Genomic DNA, 19,994 nt, shown 5'->3' on the forward strand with positions numbered 1-19,994 from the left:
AGATATTCATGTTCTAATCCCCAGCACCTATGTATATATGACCTTACAAGGCAAAAAGGACTTTGCAGGTGTGATTAAATTAAAGAACTTGAGATGGGGAAGATTATCCTGGATTATGAAAATGGTCCTTATAAGAGAAAGGCAGGAGGGTGAGAGTCAGAGAAGGAGATGTGAGGATGGAAGCATAGGGGAGAATGAGAGTGAGAAAGAAACACACTAGGCTGTTGGTCTTGAAGCCTAGAAGCCTAGAAGATGGGGCTACAAAAATTGGTTTCACTGATCAACACCTAATAGGACATATAGGAATAACATTTATCGAGCATCAAGCAGATGGGAGGGGGGAGGAGGGGATGGGCATATACATAATGAATGTGATGCATGCCATCTGGGGGATGGACATGCTTGAAGCTCAGACTCCAGGGGGAAGGTAACACATGTAACCTAGACATTTGTACCCCCATAATATGCTGAAATAAAACTTAAAAAAAGATGGGGCTATGAGAGCCAAGGCCTGCAGGAGGCCTCTGGAAGCTGGAAAAGACAAGGAAATAGATTCTTCCCTAGGGCCTCCAGAGGAAACACAGCCATGCTGGCACTGATTTTAGGCTTTCTGAGATAATAAATTTATGCTGTTTAAGCCACCAAATTTGTGGTGATTTTTTACAGTAGCAATAGGACACAAATACAGTATGTGTTGCAGACCAAATGTATCCCCTCAAAATTCATATGTTGAATTCTTAACCCCCAGTAACCTCAGAATGTGACTGTACTTGGAGATAAGTTCTTTCAAGAGGTAATTAAGTTAAAATGAGGTCGTGGGGTGGACCCTAATCCTATATGATTGATGTTCTTATGAGAAGAGGAGATAAGGACATGGACATGCTCAAAGGGAAGACCAAGTGAGGGAACAGTGAGAAGACAGCCATCAACAGGTCAAGGTGAGAGGCCTCAGAAAAAATCAATCAAACCCCTTGATCTTGGACTTCTGGCCTCCAGAATCATGAGATAACAAATTTCTATTGTTTAGGCCAGCCAGTCTGTGGTACGTTGTTATAGCCGCACCAGCAAACTGATACAATATGTCATATAATTCTTACCACTCTGGCTTACAGATGAGGACACTGAGGCTCAGAGATAACGCAGACCTTGCTGGGAGGCATGGGTTACTAGGATGCTCTTGAACTAGGCCCAAGTCAGCTACCTCCACACTATTATTCTTGCTCCCATACTAACTGTTCCTTCACTCATTTGTTCATTCAACAAGTAGTTATTGAACTCCAATTCCAGGTCAGGCACTTGTCTCCCATCAGAGAATAAAGCAAACACCTGTGCCCATGTGGTGCTCCTATTTTGGTGGGTGGGAGGTGTTACGTGAAGATGGTAATAAACAATAAACATCACAAATAACCCTGTATGATATGAACATGACTGCACAAGAATCCAGTGTGTGAGAGGCATGACACTCTCCAGGGCACAGGTGAGCACCCACAAAGGAAGCTATTAGCTTTGATGCAGATCATTCTGTCCTCATACTCACTGTGCTATCTTTGCTGATATGACCGCTCCTTGCAAACACCCCCAAATGCCAACTTTGGACAGAAACTCCTCACTGTAGTCTTTGACACCTGGAGGTGAAGAGCTGTTGGTGGCATTGGTGAGTGACGTGCCAAACTCTTTCCATGTCTGTAGCACATCTGGTTTTCTGAATATGTCATCAAGAGCTTGACACCAACACTTAAAAGCAGCCCTAAAACAGAAACAGAGCACCAGGCAGTGTGTTTTCTGAGTCCTTTTAGTAAATCTATTTTCCAGAAGGGGAAGCAAATACACTGCAGAAACATGTCGACTGACATATCAGAGAATAAATCTATCCATTCATTGTTCATACGGTTTCTCTCAGGTAGTATCTGATGAATAAAATGGAGCAATGTAGTATTACTGAAGAACTAAAATTTATGAAGCACAACTTTGTTTCACAATAATTAAAAATTTTTTCAAACAAACAAACAAGTTTGCCCTTGTTCTATTGACTCTTAAAAATCTACCTTTTCTTTTCTGCGAAGACAAGAAGACTTCCAAGAGTATGCAGTGCCTGAACTTTAAGACTTCTTTGATTGCTGGCTTGAAGAACATCTATATTTGTAGTCAAGTAAAAGAACAAATGTCAGTTCCTGGAAAAATATTTTCCTTATATTTGCAAGAATATTTTAAACTGCATAACTCCTTAACTGTGTAGATTGTAATAAGCCAAATTCAAGCTAATAGTGCCTTCAAATGTCATGCAATGTATACACGCAGAGAGAAAGCAAACGGTGCTCTGTTTGAACACAGAGCTGTGAGAGATTGGATCTAACAAGTGGTAACAAGGAGGCTTCATGGAGAAAGTGGGATAAAAGTCAGGCAAGGAGAGATAGTGGAGAAGAGAAGCTCAGAAAAGGCATGTGAGGGGAGAAAAAGGATGGGTATACATGAATGCTCAGTATGACTGCAGCATGCTTTTCTGGAGAGGGTGAATCAGGAGTATGAAGAGGGAGGAAGCGGTCAGATGCTGGAGTCCTCTGAATGCCGCATGAAGAAACTTGGGCATTATCCCATAGCAGATAGGGAGGCTCAACGGATTTGTTTTTTAGCAGAGATGTGACAAGATCACAGAATATACCTGAATTTACCTGAATGCAGAAAACATACCTTTAATATCACATGAATTTTTTTTTGTTGTTTTTCTAATAAATGCATGGGTTCAGGAATGTACAGCAAAAAAATCCAATTGACATAGCAGTGGTTTCTAATGAGGGCAGTACTGTCTCCTAGAGGGTATTTTAGAAATCTGAGGAAGGGTTTCATTAGTTGTCAAGTGGGGCATCTCTTGGTAATTCATAAGACAAGACCAAAGATACTAGATGACCTGCAAGGCACAGAAACTTCCTCTACAGTGAAAGAAAAGCTGAGAAACCTGTTTATAACTAACTGAGTCTAACATCTAACTTCATTTTGCACATAAAAAGGGCATTTTTGCATGATTTCTAAATACCCTGAATTTTCCAGAAATGCAACCAATGCAGTACTTTGTTTTGTTCAGAATTTTACCAAGAATTATTTGCCATTTTAAAAAATCATGTCATGAAACTTAACAATGCTGATAGCACTTGGGGCACCAATACAACACACCCATAGCGGTCTGTATTTGTAGCTGTCACATTCATGGTGATTCTACATCCTAAATATAAGCATCTGACTACTTCTTTATACCTTCTAATGCTTGAGCCTTTACACACTAACACACAGATTCTTTTATTATAAAGTGATTTTGTTTCATTTTTCCTCCATTTTATATTTTGGCTTCATAATGACTTTTTTCAAAATAACATGTATAAGAAGAATATATGAAGTATAAATTTTATTTCAGGAAGTAAAGAGGAAATTATAAAATAGGACCTTGGATCTATAAGATGGGTTGAAAATACACTGCAGAATTTGTAGAAAAGCCAACTCAAAAAAAAGACAAAGAGAATGGAATCAGCTGGGACCAGAGCAAACAGGCATCATCCCCACCCCCACAGGGGTTCACAGTTCCAGTTAAAGAGGGATAGACAAAGGGTGACCTAGACTCTCACAATGGTGACAGCCAGGATAGGAGAGAGGGTATCAAAGGGGCTGGTAGCATCTTCTGTTTCCAACTATTCTGTCACTGCCTACAAGTGTGTGATGAATAGACTGTGGTTCAAGCTCTTGTATCCTACCTTTAAAGGTAACATTTCAGGACCAGATGCAATCTCAGCATTAATGAGGAAGGTCATATTGAAAACATAATGGACAAATCTTACCAATAGTTTGATAAAAAGAAGAAATCACGAGTCCAAGTTGTGAATAGGGAAGTTTGGTCTTCTCCACTGAGCTAAAAACTCTGAAGTGCTCCTGAGAAAGGTCAGGGGGTATGGACATATGCATCTCTTCCGTCCCCAGGCAAAATTCCACCTTTCCAGAAGTGAATTTGGAATTGGTTACTCCTTTCTCTCCTAAATTCATGGAAAAAATAATAAAAAAGAAATGTAAAATGAAGAAAGATGGGAATTTGGTGGGAGGAAAAAGGTACAGGAAATGGAAAGGGAACTGTAAAAGAAAGGAAATGGAAGTGGAAAAAGAAAAGGAAATGGAAAGAGTCTGTATATAGCTGCAACTTATTTGTAGTTTGAGGGACACGATTTCCTTAAACTTAACATCTGGGATTGTTTCTGAAGATCCCAGGTGGTGTAGATATCCACGCTATTTCATAGAACACTATGGAGGGGCAGTCAGCCAGAAAGCGAACGCTGAGATTATGCTTTGCTTCTCTGGGACTGGTGAGTTTGTCTTTTTAAAATAGCTTCCAAGAGTAGGATGCTAGTTTGCCTCTGGGGCAGAAACCTCTGGGATAGAAACAATACAGAGGTAGTTCTGGCCTGAGACAGAAAAAAATGGGAAAGAGCCTGTCTCTTTATAAGATCAGAGAACACACAGGGAACAAAAGAAAAAATATCTTAGAGGAAGTACATAGTCAAAAGAAGCAGAGAGAGAACTAATATGGATTTTGAAGTCTATGGCCAGAGGACTAGGGATATTGAGAATACTGAAAATATTTTGGTACCAGCTGAGATTCAGAGTGAGTTGTTGCAAACCATTCTTAGGAACTGTATTTGATTTTTTTTTTTTTATTCATGCCCTTATCCATTGTTAATGTATGGAGTAACTGAAAAAGGTGAACATGATGTGGAGAGATAATTTTATATAATGTGAGTCTACAGACAATACAACCCAAAAGTATGGATACATATCAGAGAAAGTGTTTTTTTGGGGGGGAGAGGGTAAGAGATGGCAACAACAATAACAAATAAATAAATAAATGAATAAAACTCTGCCAGTGGTTATTTTTTTAAAAATGGTCAAATTTCTAAAAGATCAGTTCAGTGGAAATTAGTATCTTAATTAGGTATAAGTTGAAATCTATTTTAATAACTTTAGAATATAATTATTTTAAGTTTATTTAAGTCTATTATCTAAGGTAATTCTTATTATTCTGATAAATTTGACCAGCAAGGATCATAAATACAAATTAGGATTTAAAAAAATTTTAAATAACCTAAGTACAGATATTTCAGGATTTTTTCTAGCCTAAATTTGAATGTACCCTCTTTCTGTGAACCATTCAAAGCCCTGCTTTGGTTGAGTTCACAAACTGATAATGTGGAGAAGGGAGAAAACAAATAAATGTAATGCAACGAGATCTCTAAGATCAAAATCTATGGTATTAATAACACATCTTGTTGGTTCTTATTTGTAAATGTTTCCATTTCTTTGACACTGATAAAGGAGTATTTTGGTAAAAGGTTCTAGTTAATCCAGTATGATTCAATCCACCTATTTATGAAAGTAAAAAAAAAAAAAAAAAAAAAAGTACCATATCTGCAAAGAAAACTGTATGACTATGAATGTACAGAATCAAAAAATTAATGAATATTATTTTCATATCTACTGTACTCAAGGGATTTTGTTTTCATATCTATTGCACTTAAGAGATTTTGCTAGTTTTACAGAAAGCATAAAAGTAGGTGAGTGAGACAGTGCCTTGGTTGGAGTAAAGTGTAAGAGAGAAGAGGGAAGATCGTGAGGGCAGAATGTGGACCGTCATGCGAGGTGAAAACCCCACATGAATAAAGACTCGGGTACAGAACCAGCATTTTACCTTGTGTCTGTGCGAGAAATAACAAAAGCAACTTTCTGCTGTGCCGCGCCGATCTGTTATGATATTTGGATTTTTCCAGGGTTTCCCTAAAACATCTCAAGGTGTCTGACACATCCACGGGCACACAGACGAGCTGTTTGGCTCGAATGCACTCTGAAAGGAAAGGGAGAAGGAACGTTGGGGATGAAATGCTGCATCGAGCCAAGCTAGTAGCAGGCGAGTTTCTAATTCAGAGAATTTCTTGGTCCCAATCTAAAGCTGCTAAATTCAAAGCCCCTAGATCTGCAGCTGGTGTTTCAACATTCGGATCAATTTTTTTTTTTTTTTTAACTTTTGGTATATTTGAAAGTTCCTTTCAAAAAAAAAACCTTAGAAAACTTTTGATTCTTATGAAATGCAAATAACTTTAGATCTTGCCAATTTTCCTTATGAAGCCTCCTACTTTTTCTTTTGCTGATCATAAAAAATGAAATAATCTACTCCTTTTCTGCAGCCTCTTCAAAGCAAAGGTATCTTGGGAAAGAGAAGAAAGGAGGAAACAAAGAAAATTGAAGATAGGCAACTGCTCTCTGCAGGGAAGGAAAAGACAGGTTCCAAACATTGGAGGGCAAAGAGGAAAGGAAGGGGGGGCCTAGGAGTGGGTATGGAACTGACCGGCTGTCCTGAAAAGTTCCTAGAAAGGGGAGATGGTGGGAGAGAGTTGCTGTGAGGTCTCTGGAGAGTGAGTGGTGGTCCCAGGAAGAAGGCTGCAGATTTGCTGCATACCCTATGAAAAATGGGCCCAAGAAAGAGAAGAATCAAAGCTTGCAGGATTGAAAAACAAAAGAATTGATTTCTTCAACAAGTTGAACCAGTGGAATGTCCTCTTTAAAATCTAAGGCCTCCTGAATATAGTAATTTACAAGGTAATGAAGCTGTAAGAGGTTAAGAGGCATGACCCTTGTCCTCAAAAAGTTCACAATCCTGCTTAAGAAATGGGATACTCCAACACTGGAATACTGGAGTCACTTTTGCAGGGAGTGCCTGGTTACAAGCTGAAATGAGGGGAAAATGGAAGACAGAGATCAGCATAGGCAGGAAAATGTGAATAAGAAAGACTTTGTGACAGAGAAGATAAACCAGCTATGTCTTAGAGGATAGGGAAAATTGATTAGGAAGAAGAGGCAAGGGGCTTTAGATAAGTAGAATAAGAATAGGAGTAACTAAAAATTATTTATGAGTTTCACTATGTGAGGAACTATTCTAAATAGCTCACTGTGATTTTTCATTGAAACCTAAAAACAACCATAAGAGGTATGCACCATTATTATCCTGTTCCTCATTTCACAGATGAGGAAAATAAGGCTTCCCTTAGGATCCAGAACTAGTTTGTGCAAGCAGAGGTACAGAAGCAGTAGTGAAGGTGGTGAGTTCAAGGCACAGGGAGATGAGGTGGCCAGTCCTGGAGAACAAAGAGAGTTTGCCAGAGTGCTGAGCCTCACCGAGTAACTGGGCTTCATCCTCTTTAACGGGAAGCCCAGGAAGGGTTTTGACAGAAAGACTCCTTCAAAAAGAGGCAGGGCTCTGACAGAAAGATATTTTAGAAAGAGTTAGCCAACAGTTGTCTTCATAACAGACTGCTATGGAAAGAAGCTGGTGGCTGGGACTGTTGGACCACAACAACACAGATACTCTGCGATTCAATGAGACTAATGTTGGTAGCCATGGAAACGAGGAGGGACCACAGGGAACATTCCCATGTTAGAAGCAACAGGAATGGTTAATTGGCTATGTGGTAAAAAAGACAAGGGGGAGAATCACCTCTTCTCCTGTCTTTTCAGGGCCAATGATTCGCTTCCCATCTCACTGAAAAAAAAAAAAAGAAGCAATCCAAGAAGATTCCCTCAAGACCCCCAACCCCATACCTCCAGCACCTGTGCCCGACTACACCTCCAGGCTCTCACTCTAGCAATTCTCTTCCATCTCCAAATCACCAATTGTCCCCTCTGCTGAATCATTCCCAGCAACACAATTTGCTGTTATCTCTCCTATCCTTAAAAAACTAACATACAAAAAAACATACAAACAAAACCTCTCTCTTAACCCTACTCTCTCCCCAAGCTACCACCCTATTTCTCTGCTCCACTTTGCATGAAAATGCCTCAAAAAGTTGTCTATATGCATTTTTTCCTATTCTCTCTGGAACTCATGTAAATCAGGCTTTGTCCCTCTCTTCCTTAAAGGTGTCCTTCTCCAACCCTTTAATAATCACTCCTTCCTCCCCTTTAATAATTCACCCCATGGACTCAAACTCTTAGCATTGGAGCCCCAGGGATCAGTCCTTAGGCTGACTCTCTTTTCTTCTTAATTTACACTCACTGCATTAACCATCTTACCCTCATGCTTTTAAATGTTATCCATGTCCTGGTGGCTCCCAAATTTATATCTCTGGCCCCAAATCTCTTGAAATTCAGACCCATCTATCCAACGACCTACTCTGCTGTGTGTCCAACAGACAGCTCCAAACCTAACATATCCCAAACTGATTTCCAAATCTTACCCTAAACCTGCTTCTCTCATAGTCTTTTTCCATCTTATTAAAGGATGGCTCCATTTTTCCAGCTGCTCTGGCCAGAAGCTAGAATCACCTTCAACTCCTCTTCTTCTCTCATACCCCAAATCGAACCAGCATATCAAATCCTGTTGGTCCTCCCTTCAGAAGATGGTCAGGACCTCACCCCCTCTCACCAGCCTTACTCTCCACTGCCACTCGCATGATGTTGCAAGATCTCTTCATCGCCTTCTGAGGTATGGCAATTGCCCTCCTAAATGGCCTCCCTGTTTCCACCCAGGCCACTCCCACTATGTGCTCTCAGCACAGCAGCCAAAGGGCTCCTTTTAAAATGTAAGTCATCCCCTATCACTCCTCTATCCAAAGCCCCCAACAGCTCCCTCATCACCTAGAGCAGACATCAAAGCTCTCAGAGTAGACGACTGGGCCCCACATGAGCTGGCTCCTCCTGCCTGCTCTGCTGCTCCCCTTCCTGATCTCTCCTCCCACACCCTGCAGGCTTCACCTCAGGGTCTTGGTGCCAGTGGTTCACTTTGGGCCCAGGGCAGTCTTCCCTCAGATATCTCCAGGCCTTGCTTCATTAGCTTCTGAGGTTATTGCTGAACTATTAACTTCTCAGTGAGGCCTTCCTTCTTCCTTGATCACCCTACTCAATATGATAGCACCCCATCCTCCTTTTGGGCTCTGGTTTCTCTAAAGCACTCAGCACCTTCTGCTATACTGTGTGGCTGACTTGTTTACAGGTGTCTCCCTCCACTAGAATGCAGATGCCATGAGGGCAGGGACTTTTGTCCATTTTGTCCACTGTTATATACCCAGCACCATTAACGGTACCTGTTACATGGTATGTGCTTAATAAGTATTTGTTAAATAAATGATTGGCTATAAGTTTTCAGAGCTAAATGGCTGGGATAAACTTTATTAATAATAATTTCAATTGATCCTCACAGCACCTTAAAAACTGTAAGGGGTAGTAGATATCACTCACACTTCACAAAGGAGGAAAAGTTAAGTTGATGAATATTACTTGTTTTCAGCCCTCAGAATAGATAAGAGGGAGAATGTTCAAGGCCAGTGCCTTTTCTAGATGACTCACCAAGGGCAACAAATCTCAGGTAACAGGCAATGACTCAGATCTAAGGTCTCCTGATTTGGGCACAGAGATGTTTTGTGAATAGGACAGGAATAAGTCTGAGAAAAGTTAATGAGGTTTCCCTTGTGAGCTTAGGGAGCAAGAAGGCCCTGATGGAGTAAGACAGGGGTTACATGCTGTGGCCACAGAGACGACATCTCTCAATATACCCCAATGTCAAACCAAACTCTAGCTGAACCAGGAACATGGCTGCATTGACAGAAATACTTGTTCTCCTGAAAGTTCAGTCCTGACACAATAACCTACCACACATTTAAGAGAATCAAACACGTAGACCAAAGTAGCTCCTAATAACTCCATGGGAGCTCTCACTCCTCTACCTTACCAATTTCACTCTCCTGTCTACTCCATCCTATCCCCACCATCTTGCCCCCACAATGTCCCTCTCCTCTAAGCCATACCCAATCATGCATGACCCCAGACAAGGCATGCCCCCCCTCCTCACTCCTGCACCCTTATGCACAACACCCTGATTTCTGCTCAGTTTTTCTATTTTTCTTGCAATAACTCATAAATTTGGCTTTTATCTTTTTCTCCTTAGAGAGTGAGATCAGGGACAGCCAGGGCAAGTGTCTTCATCCGTTTGGGCTGCTATAACAAGCTACCACAGGCTGAGTGGTTTGTAAGCAACAGAAGTTTATTTCTCACACCTGTGGGGGCTGGAAGTCTCACATCAGGGACCAGCATGGTAGAGTTCTGGTGAGGGCTCTCCTCCTGGCTTGCAGATGGTTTCCTTCTCATTGGGGCCTCCCTCCCATAGCAGAAAGAGAGCTAGAGAACTCCCTGGAGTCTCTTTTATAAAGACACTAATCCCATTCATGAGGTCCACTTTCATAACCTACATTATCTCCTAAATCCCCCACCTCCTAATACTATCACACTGGGGGTTAGGATTTCAACATATGTATTTTGGGGGCCACAAATATTCAGCCTATAACAGCAAACAAAAGAAAAAGTGGAAAGTGGGAAGCCCCCGCATATTAATAATATGAGACACTTTCTCTAGACCTTAGTTTTAAATATCTTTTAAAACTGGGATGATAATTGGGACCTCCCTGCTCCCTGGGTTCACAAGGACTCCAGGTTTTTTTTCCCTCAACATTTCTCAGGCTCATTCCCATCCTAATCTCAGAGCATCCCTGTACCCCAAACTGGGATGACTCAGAGGGTTATTGTTTTAACCTGTGTGTGGAAGTGTCTAGCATAGTGCCTGCCATGGAGTAAGCATTCAGTAGATGAAGGGTCACATTATGACTGCTAGTAATATACTTTAAAATATCTATTGAGCACTCACAAGTACTAGGCACCATGCCGGGCACTGAGGAAATACAAGTGAACAAAACAGACATCAGTCCCTGCCCCCACAAAGCTTACATTTTAAAATAACATCTGAAAAATCTTGTTTAGAATAAAAATAAAGTCTGAATAAAACCATCCTGCTACTTTTTATCAAATATCTGCTTATAAATAATTCCTCTTTGTGTTTTTCCTAAATTTTACTTTATTTCTTTTTTTTAAAGCCCTAGCATGCCTTTTCACTTGTTGTGTAACTAGTGTTCTGTGGGGTGGTGTGGCTGTCTACATGAGCAAAATAACACAAAGCAATGAGGAAATATCATTTGCTTTGGAAGCGTTATCCTCACAGCTCTGACTCAAGGGGGTTTCTCTCCAAAACCTTCCATGGATAATTTAAGAAGCTATTGCAAAGGCACTAATAGCTTCAACAGTTTGAAATAGGTAAGAAAAAGGAGAAGGAGGAACAAAAAATTAAAAACAAGATGATGTCTTTCATTGTACCAAGGTAGAAATGAAAGCTGAGATGCCAATGAGTCCTGAGAGATGGGTTCACCAAGGAAGGATCCTAGGCAGTGATTTGAAATCTGGGCTCCTTTCTACACATTTGGTCACATCCATTCAAATGCCCAGAGGCACTAATAAAACACACCTGCCAAAGGGTTGCAAATTCCAACACACCTGAGGACTGAATGACCCTATCAGAGAACTTAAACACCAATAAGGTCAAAACTCTAGAAAGAGATTCCAGACAGAATGCAAAAACAACTACAATAAAAAAGGCATATCCATAGAGTCATCTCCCCTATGGAGCTTAACAAGCAGGCAAGTTACTCATCCATACCAGAATAATCTATAAAGTGAGGTATTCTCACTTCTCCAAATCCTACAGAGACTACACAAAATTACATATACATTATTAAATAGTTGAAGGGAGAATAGGATGCTGTTAAATAATGAGTACACCAAATGTTCCTAGGCACTGGAGCATTGCAATATCTGTTCTAAAGAATTAAATGTATCAAGCATTACCACAAAATGCTATTGTGCCAAAAGAAAATCTATGATGTTCTAAAGCAGCGATATGGAGTGGAAACCATCATGAGTATACTTGGTCTTATAAAAGAATTGTAAACATGTCATGGTGACATACATAAGACCCAACATGCTTATAAACATGTTAATGATCTGAATCTAATGCACTGAAAAAATTTAGCATACTAAAAATTTGCCAAATTAACCCAAAAGCATAGGCCACAAGGTGTTCCTAGTCACACCTTGAATCTTATAAAGACTCTAGAATTCTAGAATCTTATAAAGAGCCATAGTTTTGATGCAAAGTTTTTAATGATAATAATTCAATATAAAATATATTCGATGTAAAACCTATAATTAGTGTATAGGATCATCTAAAAATTACCATACTACCACAGTAAGTCAGAATAAAGTGTCTGTCTCCCATAATCATATATATGATATATATATATATAAAATATAGCAATTTTTTTCTTGAGTGCTGTGAGTTTAGAGGAGATTCTAACCTAAACGGGAGCAATGGAGAATAGGCCTGGTAGCTCAATGAAGCCCTGAGGAATTGAGCAATTCGACTGACCAGGGTTTGAATCACAATCCCACTACTTACTAGTAACATTTCATTTTCTCATCTGTTTTTTTTTCATCTGTAATATGAACATAATAATATCTACCTCCTAAGACTGTAAAAATTTAAAAAGCTAAAGATAGTTCTGGCTCAATAAATTATTACTGCCATAACAAAAATTTTTAAATTTAATCTATTTTAATATTTCTTCTCTATTCATTGTTCAAACTGCTGTGCTTCTACCATGATTGAGAATCAATCCAAAGGATCACTGTGGCTCAACTGCACCTACGTTCCCTCTGCCTCACCACCACCGCCTCACCTTTCCAAAGATAACTTTAACAGGAGGCAAGTAAAGTGCTTTTCTGACATTGCATCCATCATCAATGAACACCTATTGTTACACAGGTCTAGAATTTGGTTAGGTATGTTTTCCTTATCCCCTTGATGCTAGCCATCATTTTGATAACCATTTTTGACACATTTTCTTTTTTGAGTTATGGATTTCCAAAAGAGGGCAACTCCAAGCTTTCACAGACAAGATAAAGAAAAGGACATCATGCCCAGGAAGATTCACACCTTTTTGACTGAAACTAGTCACACAAGATTGACCACAAGAAAGTGGTCCTCCTACGCTTACCTCTATGCTTACCACCTGCAAACTCTCCTGCATTTGGGCCTATTCTCTCCTCCTTCCTTTCTGCCCTAGCAGAAGCAGTGTCTCACCCTCTTGTCTAAGGCTAATCCCCTTGTATCCCATTCTGCCTTGTGTCTCCTCAACGTCCTTGCTCTATCCAATATCTTTCTCTCCTATCTCTAAGCTCCCTCTCCTTCTATTGGCTCTTCCCATTTACTATATAAATATGCTCCTTTTCTCTTATTAAAAAGACACGCAAATAAAACAAAGCTCTTCTGACCTCCCTCCCCGAGCTCTCTATTTCCTTCCAGCTTCTGTGGCACTTTCTAGCTTATCACTGCTAAACTTCCTGAAAAGCAATTCTCTATTCAGTGACTCTCTGCAGGTATAGCTCACCGCTATTATTCCCATCACTCAAAACACTCCCACTCCCCTCCCGATCTTTTCCAAGGTTACAAAGTCATTCACTCAGCAAATAGATACTGAGTTTCTACTGTGCATCAGACATAGATGAAGAGATTTGGATTATATCAGTGAACAAAACAATAAACCCTGCTCTCATTGAGCTTACATTTCACCAGGGGAAACAGACTAGTAATCAATAAACTCAACAAAAACCTAAATTATACAATATGACAGATGGCGAGAAATGCTTTAGGAAAAAGAGAGCATATAACAGAGTAAAGGAAGTTTGGAGGAAGCAGGCAGGGTGCAGCTTTAAATTGAATGGTCAGGGTAAGCCCCATTGAAAAGATAAAATGTACACAACAACTTAAGGGAGGTGAGAGGCTTATTGGTCAGACATCCATATGGAAAGAGCATTTCAGGAAGGAGAAACAACTAAAGCAAGGCCTTAAATTGGGGGTGTCATGACAATGAGGCCAGTGACAATGACCACTTCTACTGCCAAATACAACAGACAATCTGTCCTCACCTATGTGACCTCTCTCTCTGACTGTTGACTGCTTCCTCATCCTTAAAACTCACTCTTTCCTTGGCTTTGTCTATACCACTGTCATCTGTTTCACTTCCCAACTTTTAGGCCAGGTCCCAATCTCTTTCAGATACTGCTCCTCCTCTATTTGCTTCATGATACTAGTTAGGACTCTTCGCATGTTCTGTGCCCCTTTATCCTGAGTACAAAGTAAGATCACACTTCTCTTCCCCTTTTTGAAGTTAGGTGTGGCCATGTGACTTGTCACAGATATGACACGTGTCACTTTCAAGTAGCAGCTTTAAAAGCCAGCATGTGATTTACCACATCCTCTTTGTTCTGCCTGAAAAATGGAGATAACAACCAACCTATCTCATTAGGTGACTGTAAGCTAATATTCATAAAGCATTTGTAAGAGTGCCTGATGTGAAATGCATAATTATAACTTTTTTATTGGGGTTGTTATAATAATTAAATATGATAATCCATGGAAAGCCCTTAGCATAAAGCACTTAGTATACGCACATGTGGTCTAGCAAAGGATGTGCTCATAACCCATGCCCCTACATGGTTTCACTACGAACAGCTCTCCTAGCGGGGAACATTAGAATCCTGTTTTCTGACTTGGAAAGAATCATGGGAGCGTGTGTCAGGATGGAGATTCCATTACGAGTAGCAGCAGCCCAGATCTCCACCTCACTGAACAGAGTAGCGTGTGTAGAAAATAGACTTTGTTCTCCCCCTTGTCTTAAGGCAGTGAGACTTGGGAGTTGTTGGTGCTACCCAGGAGGACATCCTCAGGCCTACACCCCACATAACTCTCCCTGGATAACCTCATCCAAACCCCTAACTTCAGCCACTACCAATATATTGATGACCAAAATACATATCTCCACACATCTCTCTCCTGAATGCCTCATTAATACATCCAACCACATACTGGATAGCTCTATTCAGTTATTATCCAAGTTTAGATGAATCACATCCAAGCAAGTAATTCCAAAGTAACCTTTTGCTCTACCTTGCTCCTCCTTTTAGTTTTCCTGTCTAGGTGAAGGCGCTGTCATGCATCTGGCCACCCAAGCCAAAAATCAAGGCAACTTGAACTTCACCCTCCCTCATCCATCCCCCACATCTAACCAGCACAGAACTCAGTCCTGTGGGCTTGCTCTGCCTTTCTTTCACATCTGTCCTCTTCCCTATTCTCACTGCCCAAGTCCAGGCTTTCATCACGTGAAACTTTAATATTAATACAAGTCAGGAGTCGCCACTCTCTGATTCCATTTGGTCTCCTTGCAATCGATCTCCCATGCTGCTGCCAAAGGTTCTTTCAAGATGCAAATATGATCATTTCACTTTCCTTCTTTAAATCCTTTTAACTAGCTTCCCTCAGCTATCCAGATAAAACTGGATCTCGTTATCCTGCCCTCTAAGACACTTTATTATCTAATTCCTGTCAATCTTTCTAACCTGAGCTTTTGCCTTTTCCTTTTACATTGGCCCCATTTGAGAGACTGCAGTCTCTCAAAAGCAGATGCTGTTAACTATTAGTGTTTATAACAGCAGCAGTAGTAATAATGTTACATATCTTATCCCTCTATACCATAATCTCTGGTTTATTTATGGATCTTCTTCAATGGACTGCAAACTCCCAGATAAATAAGCCTTTAGTTTGCTTCATTTTTGTATTCTCAGTACCTAATGCAGCACTTAACACATAGCAGATACTCAGCAAATGTTTTCTGAATAACTGAATGGCTGGCTGACTGACTCAATAAATGAATGAATGAATGATTACATTTATACACACATACATACTTAAAACCGAGAGATAAATAAGTGAATGGATCCTAACACTTCAAAGAGAAGACTTACATTTCTTTCCTATAGCAGAAACAGACAAACGGAAAGTGAAGTCTAGAGTAGATTATTTCCATTTTCATCTTATTCTATTGCCTCATTCCTACAAGGTGCACTGCCAAGAACATTCCAAAAGGGCTTATCAGCTAAAAGCAAAGAAGTCACAACGTTCACAAATCTTCTCCTGTGTTCTATTAATAGTTAAAAGACCTATAACTTAAGCATGGTAAAGACAATATAATAATCCATATTGAATATGGAAAAGGAAGTTATTACGTAAGCCCAAGAGAACAAAGAAAATAGCAAAAGGTCAAATAGCAAAAGATTCCCAAGTAAGATAAAAACAGGGAAAAATGTACAAAACAACCTTTTTTCATCTTTATTTTTCCCATCAATTTCCCTTTTCCTTTTTTGTTATTACCCTTTTTAACTTACAGATTAAACTAAAAAAAAGTGTCTTAATCCCCCTTAAGTGATATTTATAGCAACATAAAGTGGTAAATATCAAATGTACTATTTTCAGGCAAAGAAACTTACAAAAGAGATTTTACAAACATTTTAATTATGGAAGATTTGACATGTAGAACACAATGGCAAACTTTGTTTTAAACAAAATTAAGTTTTAAGTTATTAATAAAATTGGTTCTGACCTGAATAGGTAAGCATTTTTAGTAAATCCGTGTAGTTTCCTATATCTATTTCTTCAACAGTTGAAACATTAATGCTAAGCTGCTTCCCAATGAAATTTCGGCAGGTTATCTTGGAAAGATGAAAACAAATATTACTTATGTATTTACAGTTAAAAAGTTGGCTTACTTGAAATGTTTCTCTCATTTTTTATTTATCAAAATAAAGAGATACAAAACAATGCTACAAATAAAAGCTGGCTAGAATAGCATTTAATCATGAGGGAAAAAAAGCAGCTACATAATTTTTCATATTTCTTTTGTATAGCACAGCTGGAAGAGCTTAAGGCAAATTACATAAAGCAATTAGAATATGATTTCCTATTATTCTATATATTCTCTAGTACAAATATATCTTCCATTATGTGAGTTGAAATGTATTTAAAATATTGGTTGCTTTTCTAACGACAAATTTTCCACCCTATTCATAATTAATTCAATTTTAACTTCCCTTGTGAAGTGTTGCAGAACTAACTTCCTCTGTAGTATTTTGACAATTTATTTTCTAGCAGAAATCTGAGTCTCAAAATTATAAAACATCTGAAAACAGAATATTTTTAGACAGAAGAAAAATTTTTAAAGAGTCTAAGGACCCTCTTTTCTCCATTTCTCTGCCCCTACCCTTTGAACTAACTTATCACTTAAAATAGAGCCCTCCTTGAACCCCAGTCTTGTGGAACTGAGCCCTCAAACTGTGGGATCTGTTGCTATCTCCAAGTAGATTGTATCAGAATTAAATTGGAGGATATACAGATGGTGGTATCCACTACAGAACTGATTTCTTGCTTGCTGGTGGGGAGAAATTCCCACACATCTGGTGTCAGAATCATGTTGTAAGAGCGCAAGGGGAGAAACAGACTTTGTTTTTTCCACTCAATAGATAAGATAGATCTATCTTACTAGTTCTGCTGCTCTGGTTGAACCCTGACCAATACAGGCAGTTAGATATAGCAACACAAAATTCAGGAGAAAGGTCTACAATGGGGATGTATTGTCAATAGTCATCATCATAGAGATGGTACCTAAAGCCACAGACTGAATTAACTCACTAAAGGACAGGATGTGGATAGAGAGGACAGGAGGTTCAAGAACAGAGTCTTGGGGCACATTAACATGAAGACTTCAGAGAGAAGAGGAAGAAGAACAAGCGACAAAGAAGACTCAGAAGTGTATCTGCCACATTTCAGCCACGTAGGCTTTCTTTCTGCCCCATCTCAGGGCCTTTGCCCCTGTTCTTCCCTTAGGCTACAATGCTCTTTCTCCAGGTCATTGTATGGCTGGCCGCTTCTCATCAAATATCACCATCTCCCAGAGGTCCTCTTGATCACCCCTACTAACATTTCTACCCCCCACTCAGCCTATCTCTATTCACTGATCTATTTTATTTTCTTCAGAGAACTTATGTTCATAAATCTATTTATCTGTTTGCATGTTTATTATATGGTCCTATTAAACTCCATGAAGCAGGAATTCAAACTGTATCATCACCAAAATAGAATATGTAAGAGGCAAGGCTATCACCATAAGGAACCTACATGAGAAGAGAAAATGCAGTCCTTGCTGAGTGAGTGCAACACCACAGCACACAGGCTGGTGTGGAGAGAAGGGGCTGGATTTAAGCCCCTGCATATGCCAGGGGCCTTTGGGAAGCCGACTATACAACCGTATGCAATGGCTCTAATTAGGGAGTCAATACATATTTGTTAAATTAGTAAATGAGAGAATTTACTTAACTCTTCTCTCCACCTGTTTCAAGCTATACCATGACTTCCATGGGCCCTAGGCACTTTTGCCTTCATGGGCCATTTTTCCATTAAAAATAAATTAAAAACTATACTTTACGATTGTATTGGTAGAAATACAAAAATATGAATAATAAAAATAAAAACATTTTATTTGACCTAAAAGTTATTTTTTTCTTATTTTAAAAGAAATTAAAACACTTAGTAGGCCGTTGAAAGTACTGTGGGCTCTAGACACTGTCTCCACTGTACCTAATGGATAAGTCAGCCCTGACGTGAATAGAAGCTTCTTGTGCACAAGTACTTAATTTCTGTTTACTCTGTGTATTTACTGGCACACAGTAGGCTCTCAATAATGTTTGTTGATTTGAATGATAAATGCCTAAGTGAAAATAATAATATTCATCTGATTTCTAAGTCTTTGTATATTATATGTGCACTCATAAGGAATCACAACTGCATGAATAATAGAATTGAACTTACCTTCTCTCCATATTCGGCCTCGTACATTGCACAAGGTTGTTGGGTAATATCTGGGCCCTGGAACTGCTGTATTCTCAGAAGAAGCTGGCGCTGTGCATATACCAAGAGTGGTGTCACTTGTTCTGTATATCTCTCACTAGACAGAAGTAAAGAATACATTAAAAAGTAAACATTAGTCAAAAGACTTTTTTTCCCAATTAAGTCTGTTACTTTCAATTGCCCTTATAGCAGTACTTACTGTGAAATTGAATTGAACTGAATGGCAAGCGATACTAGTGTTTCCCATTTTTCCACTTGATATAAAACTTCTAGAGATTTTAACACAAAGTCATGGATCCATTTCAAATCAACCAAATTTACATCATCCAAAGGATGCTCAAAAGTAAGGCTAGAACCACCATTATCATTTTTAATATTCCCGTAACAGCTTGGAACACTGAACTCTCCTTTGTCTTCAACAGACTGCAAGTAGCACATTGAAAAAGAATTATGTAATTTCAGATTTTACTACATATTTTTTCTGAAAACTGAATGTGATAAAAATGCAACATGGAAAAGAACTGAACCAAAAAAAATTAAAATATGTTTTGATTATGCAAATCAAAGATTGATAATTTGAGGCAGTACTATCCAATACAAATTTCTGAGATGATGGAAATGTACTACATTTGTGCTGCTCAATATAGTTCAATATAGTCACTCAACCCCTGTAGCTACTGAGCTTTTGAAATGTGATTAGTGCCACTGAATTTTTTTAAATGTTAAGGTGCTTATCAATCAAAGATTTCAGGAAAACATGGCTTCCCTTTTTTACTTCAAAGTATTATGGGGGTACAAATAGTTTTGATTACATGGATCACTGCTATAATGCTTGAGTCAGGGTTATAAGTGTGCCCATCACTCAGATAGTGTTCACTGTACCCATTAGGCAAGTTTTTGCCCATCCCCTTTTCCTCCTTACCCACTGCTTGATTTCCACTGAGTTTTACTTCCCTCTATGCACATGTGTGCTCATCAGTTAGTTCCAAATTTAATAGTGAATACATGTGGTGCTTGTTTTTTTCCATTTTTTAGATACTTCACTTAGGATAATGGTCTCTAGTTCCATCCAAATTATTGCAAAAGGCATTAATTTATCCTTATTTGAGCTGAGTAGCAGTCTGTGATATACATATACACACTCTGTTAATACACTTGAGAATTGATGGGCATTTGGGTTAATACCACAGCTTTGTAGTTGTAAATTGTGCTGCAATAAACATTTGAGTGCAGGTATCTTTTTGATAAAATGACTTCTTTTTCTTTGAGTAATTACCCAGTAGTGGGATTGCTGGAT

The 19,994-nt window shown here is 39.1% G+C and overlaps 1 protein-coding gene across 3 annotated transcripts in view; it reads right to left on the bottom strand.

Moving 5' to 3' along the window:
- CFAP54 (cilia and flagella associated protein 54) overlaps positions 1 to 19,994 on the bottom strand; it is a 303,509-nt gene that overhangs the window by 156,007 nt on the left and 127,508 nt on the right. For all 3 annotated transcript variants that reach the window (XM_020287907.2, XM_076007090.1, XM_012775331.3), the window contains 7 exons: positions 18,897 to 19,120; positions 18,659 to 18,794; positions 16,398 to 16,506; positions 5,720 to 5,872; positions 3,825 to 4,016; positions 2,046 to 2,133; positions 1,538 to 1,747 (listed from right to left, as the gene is read on the bottom strand). In XM_020287907.2, the coding sequence (XP_020143496.2) occupies positions 1,538 to 1,747; positions 2,046 to 2,133; positions 3,825 to 4,016; positions 5,720 to 5,872; positions 16,398 to 16,506; positions 18,659 to 18,794; positions 18,897 to 19,120 (1,112 nt within the window). The remainder of the gene's footprint in view (positions 1 to 1,537; positions 1,748 to 2,045; positions 2,134 to 3,824; positions 4,017 to 5,719; positions 5,873 to 16,397; positions 16,507 to 18,658; positions 18,795 to 18,896; positions 19,121 to 19,994) is intronic.

This window comes from Microcebus murinus, chromosome 10 (genome assembly GCF_040939455.1).
Source record: "Microcebus murinus isolate Inina chromosome 10, M.murinus_Inina_mat1.0, whole genome shotgun sequence".
In the NCBI taxonomy this organism is placed as follows: Eukaryota; Metazoa; Chordata; class Mammalia; order Primates; family Cheirogaleidae; genus Microcebus; species Microcebus murinus.